At 42.5% G+C, this 9,218-nt stretch overlaps 1 protein-coding gene and 1 long non-coding RNA gene across 3 annotated transcripts; one reads left to right on the top strand and one right to left on the bottom strand.

Moving 5' to 3' along the window:
- The first annotated feature begins 590 nt into the window (after positions 1-590).
- Positions 591-3,355, top strand: LOC123074280 (uncharacterized). The gene is made up of 3 exons (XR_006435919.1): positions 591-2,323; positions 2,405-2,491; positions 2,574-3,355. It is a non-coding gene; the product is annotated as an uncharacterized lncRNA (long non-coding RNA).
- A 1,872-nt stretch (positions 3,356-5,227) lies between these two features.
- Positions 5,228-8,521, bottom strand: LOC123074279 (uncharacterized). 2 transcript variants are annotated; one of them, XM_044497166.1, is made up of 4 exons: positions 8,268-8,521; positions 8,113-8,186; positions 5,827-7,376; positions 5,228-5,740 (listed from the first exon to the last, which is right to left on the bottom strand). In XM_044497166.1, exons 3-4 carry the CDS (start codon positions 7,359-7,361, stop codon positions 5,485-5,487), a joined length of 1,791 nt encoding a protein of 596 aa, XP_044353101.1. In that variant the 5' UTR covers positions 7,362-7,376; positions 8,113-8,186; positions 8,268-8,521; the 3' UTR covers positions 5,228-5,484. The 2 variants fall into 2 exon arrangements, with proteins under 2 accessions (XP_044353101.1, XP_044353102.1); XM_044497167.1 differs by lacking the exon at positions 8,113-8,186 and having other exon boundaries at positions 8,268-8,500.
- Between the last annotated feature and the right edge of the window lie 697 nt (positions 8,522-9,218).

Genomic DNA, 9,218 nt, shown 5'->3' with positions numbered 1-9,218 from the left:
ACACTTGCTGGATATATCATGGAGAAGACTTTGATGTTGATGTGATTGAAGAACCTGTTCATGTGCATGACACCGCCGATGGTAACAATGGTGCTGATCGATTTGAGGAGATGTTTGGAGACCTACGCACAGCAGTAGAACAAGCTGGAATTGAAACTGAAAATCCTTCTGAGCATGAGTCGTTTTTGAAGAACGTGATGAAAGAGGCAAAGCAGCAACTTTATCATGGTTGTACCAAGTTTTCAAGGTTCTCCTTTGTGGTAAAGCTTCTTCATTTGAAGTCATACCATAGGATCACAAATAGTGCATTTACTGATATATTGAAGATATTGGCTGAAGCATTCCCTGAACCTAATACACTCACAAAATCATACGAGGAAGCGAAGAACCTTCTGAAGGAATTAGGCCTTGGGTATGTTTCTATACATGTGTGCTTTAATAATTGCATTTTGTTCAGGAAGCAATATGCCAATCATGACAACTGCCCAGTTTGTGGCCTGTCAAGGTGGAAAGACCCTGCTAGAAAGAAGATTCCACAGAAAGTGTTGAGGCATTTTCCATTGGTGCCTAGGCTGAGGAGGATGTTTCTTTCCAAAAAAGGAGCAGAAGAAGCACAATGGCACAAGCTAAAGAGGCAGCCCAGTGAGAAGGAATTGAGTCATCCGGTTGACGGTGATGCATGGAAAGATTTTGATAAACAATATCCAGATTTTGCAAAAGATGCCAGAAACATTAGACTTAGCATTGCCATTGATGGGTTCAATCCTTTTGGAAACTTTAACACAACCTACAGTATGTGGCCTGTGTTTGTTATACCATACAACCTTCCACCTTGGGCATGCATGGACCAGTCAAATTTCATGATGGCTTTGCTAATTCCAGGTCCTAAATCACCTGGCAAGCACTTTGATGCCTTTCTACAACCACTTGTAGAAGAATTACTTGAGCTCTGGGAGGGTGTGAGTACATATGATGCTCTTAGTGAAAAAATGTTTGATCTTCATGCTGCAGTTCTATGGTGCATTCATGATTACCCAGCTCTGAGCACTCTTTCAGGGCGTACCACAAGAGGCTATTTTGCATGTATTCATTGTGACAAACACCCTATTTCTTACGGCCTAAGGAAAAAATGGGGTATATTGGTCACTATCGTTTCCTTCCAAAGGGACATCGTTTGCGGAGAAATAATGAATTTGTTGGTCTTCATGAAAGCAATGATCGGCCAGGTAAATTCTCTGAGAAAGAGCTGCAAGCAGAATTGGAGAAGGTTAGACCTGGGAGGCAACAAGAAAGTAAGAAAAGGAAACGTTCTGACTTGGGCAGCAAGAAGGCTCATGTGCCAATTTGGAGCCGCAGGGTTTGTTTGTGGGATTTGGAATATTGGGGGAAATTGAAGCTGAGGCACAATCTTAATGTCATGCACATCGAGAAAAACATATGTGAAAACCTCATTGGGACAATTTTGAACTTAGAGGGGAAGACAAAGGACACACTCAATGCTAGGATTGATCTCCAAGATTTGAATATTAAAGATGAGTTGAAATTGAGGAAGGAAGGAAACTCGTATGTGATGCCTTGGGCACGATATACCTTGTCCAAAGAACAAGTGGTTGCATTTTGTCAATTTCTACGGGAGTTAAAGTTTCCGGATGGATTTGCTTCCAACATATCAAGATGTACAAGTGCTAATGGTACCAAGGTACAAGGCCTTAAAACACATGATTGTCACATTCTTCTGCAAAGAATCTTACCTGCTGGCATGAGAGGATTTTTGGACAGTGATATATATCAACCGATAGCTGAGTTAGGCAAGTTTTTCAGGGAACTATGCAGCAAAACTCTTAATAGGGATGTGTTGGCTGAAATGAAGAAAGAAATCCCTATAATTTTGTGCAAGCTTGAGAAAATTCCCCCCTGCTTTCTTTGATGTGATGGTGCACCTTGCAGTACATTTACCTGAAGAGGCATTGCTTCGAGGTCCCGTACAATATGGGTGGATGTACCTAGTTGAAAGAAGGCTATATACTTTAAAGCGCTATGTGAGGAATAGGGCACGACCAGAAGGCTCGATTGCTGAAGCATATGTTGCGGATGAGTGCCTGACATTTTGCTCCAAGTACATGGATGATGTTGAAACAATATTTAATCGGAACCCAAGAAATATAGGTTTTTCAGATGAAGAAGCCTACGGTGTTGATGTTTTTGGACATGGATTTAATTTTACTTCAGGATATGGTTATGAATATGTACATGCGGAAAAAGAATTTGATTAGATGGTGTGGTATGTGTTGAACAATTGTGATCAAGCTAAGAAATATATCGAGTATGTTGTCACTTCAGAACTTGCTTATGTTGTTTGTGTTGTACTTATGTGATCTGTTGATTAATATGTTTTACTTTACAGAATATTCAGAGATGAGTTAAAGAGAAAAGGGGCGCCGGACAGTGATAAGGAGCTTCAAAAAAAATTCCAACATGGTTCAAGAACTATGTTAGTTATCATTCGCATCTAGTTTTTGGTTGTCATATTTCACTACAGATTCTAATGTATGTGTTTGCGTGTGTTGTTGCAGATGATAAGGATGCAGGATGAGGTTGGTGAAGTGGTAGACGAAGATCTCTTTGCCTTGGCATGTGGTCCCGATCGGAGAGTCCGGAAATTCTCATCATGCATAGTGAATGGGATTAGATTTAGTACTGTTGATCGTGATAGCAACAAGAGAACGCAAAACAGTGGAGTCATGACCGAAGGTGAACATGATCGTAAGCTCATAAATTTTTATGGAACCTTGAAAGAGATCATTCAGTTAGACTACAACTTGGATGACAGGTCAGTTGTTTTGTTTAAATGTGACTGGTTTAAACTTGATGGAAAGAAGACCGAGCTTAAAAATGATGGTTATTTCAAAAGCATAAATGTTGGAAGTATGTGGTACAAGGACGATTCTTTGATTCTGGCTACGCAGGCTAGAAAGGTCTTTTATTTGCCAGACACGAAGTATGGGAAGAATTGGCAAGTTGTGCAAACATTTGAACATAGGCATCTCTTCAATATTAGTGAAACTGAGGGTGTACCTTTTGCTGGTCCTGCATATCAAGAGGACGAGTGTTGTGATGTGGAGGGTAGGAGAATATCTGTTTCTAACCTTACATCCGAGAAGCCTTTGCATAGAGATGATGAGCAAGGCATTGTTTTTGAAGCTGATGTAGTTGCTCGTTTGATGAAAGAAAAAAGCACAGAAGTGTATGAAGGTGGCAATGAAGAGGAAGAAGATGATACGGGTCTGGAGTATTGCAGAGAAGACGAAGGAGGTGCCATGGATGTTGACAGCGATGATGAGTAGATGTTTTAATGTAGAGGTACTATTTTCATTCTTCATTTAGTTGTTGTTTCCTATTGTCTACATGGAGTTTATGTTCAGTACAGGGTTAACACAAGTTTGCCATGATTTAGTTTATGTTCAGTACAGTTTTAAAGAGAGTGAGGTGTTTTATGCACTACATGGAGTTTTTGTTTAGTACATTACCAACTGCTATTTCCTAAATTTTTTTTCTCACTGAATCCTGTAGTTAATGTGTTGGCCGGTGTGTTAGAGGATTAGAATGGTAGTATCTGAAGTTTTATCTTGTTTGCCTTAACAGAGTTTTAGTCTGTCAGTGTGTTGTGATCCATAGTGTTTGTTCAGTACAGTACATGAGAGTGTGATGTGTTTTTCTTCTCACTGATACATAGTTTTGTTCAGTACAGTTCATGGAAACTTCTAATTTTGAAATATTCGACAGGCGTTGCTAATGAGGCTGAGAAGGAGATGCTCAAAAATGGTTGTGCACCAAGCTTAAGTTGGTCTGGAGTTTTATTTTGTTTGCCTTGATACGGCAATGACCGCTGATCCTTGTTGTGATCCATAACAGAGTTGTATCTGAAGTTTTATTTTGTTTGCCTTCATAGGCCAACCATTTTGTCTGTCAATGTGTTAACGAAGTCGCTGTAGTTGTAATCCTTGTTGTATGCCTGACAATATATCATCTATGCACCGGCTGTTGTGAGGATGGCATATGTGTGCTGTCATTGGCTATTCAGTTTCACAAATAATTCTTGAAATTCATAAGGCTCATGTATGTTCATAATATGGCCTAAAATCAAGTTCCTTATAACTAGTTTAGATGCAATCTTCTGAAACACAATTCTGGTCATTTTGGAGCTTTGTGAAGCGATCCCAGGCTAGCCAACAGTCTTGGCAGTGTAAATTGGCAGAATGACACTCCTTACTACCCTGGCCATCTACGCAGAACCTCTGGACAAATTACCCTATGAAAGGCCAGTGCATAAGGCATCAAAGTTTGCCGCAGAAACTGATTTTCATTCAAACAGGGCACCTATCCTTAGCCATTAACATCTAGCTTCTTTGTATACCCTAATTGAGCATAGAAGCACATTGTGACACGGTCGGTTTCTTCAACTAATTCACAGAGAGGGAGAGCGTGTGGTGACCATTGCCCTGGCAGGCAAAAATGGCGCTCTGTGCGTTTCTCGCGGCGCCACGAGCGACTCAGGCCCCTACTCGCCCACCCCTCTCGCCTGTAGTCCAGCACCATCCAACCCCCCATGGCGCCAAGGTCTCATCCCACCTGCCCCCTCCAACACGTGAAAAGGAAAGAGGAAAAGGGGCACCAGATCGTGGGAAAGAAGGATCGAAGGAAACAGAAAGATGATCGAAGGAAAGGGGGAGGAGATCTCGCGCGGCGCAACCCACCAGACGCGCGTCTGATCCATCGCGCGAGCCCTACGCGCTCCACCAGACAGTGCGTCTGATCCAGTGCGCGATTTTTTCCTCTATATGCTAGCGACAGCTTCCGCTCAATAATATGAGGGAGAATCGATTTTAACCCCCCCAGCTCGTGCGCCTTTGATCTTAAGCCCCCCTCTTCATCTGCCTTTCTCTGAACCCCCCTAGTTCTGTCTAGTTGTTGATGGTACCCCCTTTTGGCATTGTTAACAACTTTGTTAGTATATAACTAACATATAGAAATAGGAATAGACAAAAGAACCCCTCTGTCTGAAAGGCACATCTCTGTACCTTGTCCAAATTTTCCAACATGCTCCACAAAATATTTTGGCCAAATAAGAAATGACATGATTTTCTAAAGCCGTGTGCTATGTTTCAGAAAAAAATTGACATGACTTTGCTGTAATCATTAGGCTTCCACACAAACAGACTGGAAATAATATAAGGTCACAATGATTCAATGATAGCATAGACAATAATTCAGCCATGTTCTGCAGGACTTCATGACAGCAAAATAAGTGAGTTTGCACCTCACATACACAACAATTCAGCCATGTTCTACAGGAATTCATGACAACAAAATAAGTGAGTTTGCACCTCACATACAGAGCAAATAAAAGTGAGTTTGCACCTCACATACACAACAATAAAAGTGAGTCTCCACCCACAGCCGAGTTCATCACAGCCACAAACAAGCTCACAGGTCACTTAATTTCTTCCTTTTAGGTGTCATTTTCTTCTTCTTTTCTTTTGCTGGAGGTTTTGGTGGTGGGGTAGCAGCTTGGCTCCTTGTGACAGGTCCAGGACTAGCTTGAGCTGCAGCCTGGCTTCTTGTGACAGCTCCAGGACCGCTACAAGTGGCATCATTCTTGCTCTTGGTTGGTGTAGATGGAACGGCATTGCTAACTGAAACATCAAACCATGGAGATGGATTCTTTTTCCCCCTACTTTTCCTACAAAATGAAGCAATTAGAACTATTTTCATGTAAAAGAACCATGGTATTATAGATAGAAAACAGCAACAAGTACTACTATGTACCTTTTGTTTGTTCCATTTTGAGGACAGCCAGCTTCTCTATGTCCTACCTCCCCGCATTTTCTGCATTTGTTCAAGGATCCTTTCCTTGATCCACCTTCCCACCAACTCTTTATCCTCTGTTTTCTTGTTCTTCCAGCACCTTTCTTCTTGCCTATTGGAATTGGTGGATGCAACACAAAGCCTGTGTCCACGTGTGGCCATTGATTCTTGTCCGTAAGGGGCTCAATTACACCTTCATATGCTGCCCTAAATCTGCTAACTGAGTAGTACTCATGTACATAGTCCTCCATGTTAACAAAGTTGCGAGCTTGCAAGACATTTATGAAGGCTAGTGCATGGTCGCAAGGCTTGCCCGTGTGCTGCCATTGCAGACATGTACACTCATGTGTGAGAGTTTTGACCACATGTCTTTCATCCTCTTTGTAAGCATTTTTCACTTCCCCACTCCAATCAGCTGATGCTTTAGCCTTGAGATGACCTAGTCCTCGAGTCTTTGCATTTAGTTGGTGTATGACAAATGGAAGTATTATCCCTGTAAATCTTTCTCCAATCATTCTTCTTTTTCTAAACAGTTCCATAATCATCTCTCTAATCTTATCAGCTAGCTGAACAATTGGCAAGTCCTTGATATCTCGCACCCAAGCGTTGAAGCACTCGGCGAGATTGTTATTTATGTAGTCACACTTGATGGCAGGGTTGAACATGCACCTCATCCATAACAGATTATGGTAATCCCTAAGGTAAGGATATACTTTCTCAGATGCATCAAATACCTTTGCCATGTGATGTTGATATTCTTCCGGCCTATATGCCCTAGCAGCAGGCCACAACCTTCCAAACACATCACCATGAAAATATTTCTGAAAATTATGCCACATATGCCTAAAGCACTCTCGCTGCTCAGCTTGAGGAAAAACCTTCTTAACAGCATTTTCAAGACCCTTGCAAGCATCAGTACAAACAACCAATACCGGAGGGTCCCCTATTGCCTTCTTCACTTGATTCATGAACCAAGCCCAATTATCTCCATTTTCAGACTCAATAAAGCCATACGCCACCGGGAACATCCAATTGTGACCATCCAATGCAGTGACTATAGCTAGCTGACCATTCCACTTTCCATTTAAATGAGTTGAATCTATGCTAATATATGGCCTACATCCATTCACAAAACCATCTATGCAAGGCTTGAAAGCGATAAATAGCTTGCTGAAATGGACTTCACCTTCATGTGTGGTCGTATCAATCTCAACAATACTCCCCGAAGACCTCAATTCTATTTCAGCCTTGTAGTTGTACAACATCCTGAAACTTTCTTCCCAACTCCCATATAAGCCTGTTGCTGCCTTTTGTTTGCCTTTCCACACTGTGTGATAGTTAAGTGTGACATGATGCTCATCTTGCAAGTCTTTAAGTATCTTCACAGCAACAACGGTTGGATCCTTCTTCAACATAGCTACTGCCTTGTCGGCAACCCATGATTGAGATGTCATGCTAGTCACTTTTCCACTCGTTGAACTACAAATATGCTCCATTTGATGCTTCACAACCTACAACAAAAAATGGTACAGATCTGAAGGTTATTACTATGACAAAAAATGGTACAGATCTGAAGCAAGAAACATATAAAGCACAAAAAGGCAATTACCATCACACAATTTTCATCCCTTCGCCAACTAGCAGTTAAAGCCCATTTGCAAGGATCACCTATTATGGATTGACCTTTGCAAAAAGCCCGAAACCTCCCTGGCTCATTTTTTTGGTGCCATATTCAAACTCTCCATTGACAGCCCACTGTTTTAAAGCCTTTCTAAATTTAACCATGTTAGGATAAGGTGTCCCTATATCCATGGCTGGGTTTCGTTCATCCCAGGCAATAAGTGGCTCCTCTGGAGCCTTATCATCAACAACAATATCTGCATCTTTGATATCATGTAAGTCAGACTCCACAGCAGGAGTAGGAACGGGAATAGAACGAAGCTCAGTTGCTCTCTCATCCGGCTCTGTTTTTAAACCAAATAGAGCAAACATGGCTTTCTCGTCCGGCGGTTTTTCATCCCCATCATTTTCTGGTTCAATCACAACACTTGACCAATCAATAATAGCACTACCATTTTCTACTTCATTGCATGAGATCGCCCCCGCGGTTAGGTTTATCACACTGGATTGGTTAGAATCATGCACAGACATTGCATCGATCCTATTCAATATAGACAGAAAAAATCAGAAAATTCACACACCAAAACTCATGCATACATCAATTAGAACAGGGGAATATGATGTTACCTTTTCAGATCCATCACACCCCTTAGTCAACCCAGCCCCTCCCACTCAAATCCCATGCCAATCCCACACAAGACCTAGGGTTCGAGGATTTAGAAACTGTACTAGAGGAAGAGCCCAAAATCAGTGAAAAATAGAAGGGGGAGAGGTTGTCTTACCTTGGGCCAATGATGGGAGGCGGCGGATGGGGGGAAACGCGGCGGAGCAGGGAGTCGGACGGCGGGCGCAGCGGCTGTGGCGACTGGCGGCGGCTAGGTCAAGTCGGGGAGGGGAGATAGAATGGGGAGAACGGGCCAGGCCTCGGGCCTCTTCTGTCTGCGTTTGAGGAAGTGTGGACGACGGCAAATTTGGCAATTTGATATTTGGTAAGTCCAGATTCTTTCCTTATGCGCTAAATTAAGAGATAACAGCGCAGGAGGGGCAGGGGAGCGAAGATTAGGCTGCATCGGGGGGTTCAGAGAAAGGTAGACGAAGAGGGGGGCTTAAGATCAAAGGCGCGCAAGCTGGGGGGATTAAAATCGATTCTTCCATAATATGAAGCCCCACCAAAACATAACACAACAACTAATATAGCCCAGTGGAGAGAGCACCCCGCTTCAGCGCTGATGACCCAGGTTCAACTTCGCTTTCTCCACTTTTTCCCTACGGCGCGATTTTTTTCTTTTATATGCTACCGATGACTCAATAAAAGAAATTCCCAGAACATAAAACACAATTATTGAGATGGTCCAGTGGATAGAGCATCTCGATCCAGCACTGGTGACCCAGGTTTGGCTCCGCCTTCTCCCCTTTTTTTGGCGGCAAATTTAAAGTTTTTTAAAATATTCATATCTTTTAAACCGCAACTCGCTCAAATTCCTCTTTCTGTTTGAAATTACACCCCGGGCAGATTATTTTTTTAAATATTCATATCTTTTAAATCGCAACTCGCTCAAATTCCTTTTTCTGTTTGAAATTACACCCAAATTAAATCGGAGCGGCAGAGCCCATGCCACCCAACAATGGACACGTATCAACGACGACCTACACCATCCATGTGATCACTAACGTCGCCTCCGATGATCGGGTCGCCGTCGATGACCGGGTCGACTCCGGTCGCGGCTCTGTCG

Source organism: Triticum aestivum, chromosome 3D (assembly GCF_018294505.1).
Source record: "Triticum aestivum cultivar Chinese Spring chromosome 3D, IWGSC CS RefSeq v2.1, whole genome shotgun sequence".
Lineage (NCBI taxonomy): Eukaryota > Viridiplantae > Streptophyta > Magnoliopsida > Poales > Poaceae > Triticum > Triticum aestivum.
The sequence above is the reverse complement of the archived record's forward strand: the minus strand, read 5'-3'. Positions and strand labels throughout refer to the sequence as shown.

Bases quoted from the DNA above. Each gene is read 5' to 3' on its own strand.
- LOC123074279 (XM_044497166.1), bottom strand. From the start codon at position 7,361: ATGGAGCATATTTGTAGTTCAACGAGTGGAAAAGTGACTAGCATGACA. The intron at 5,741-5,826 runs GTACATAGTAGT...TTCATTTTGTAG, and splicing joins CAAAATGGAACAAACAAAAG to GAAAAGTAGGGGGAAAAAGA.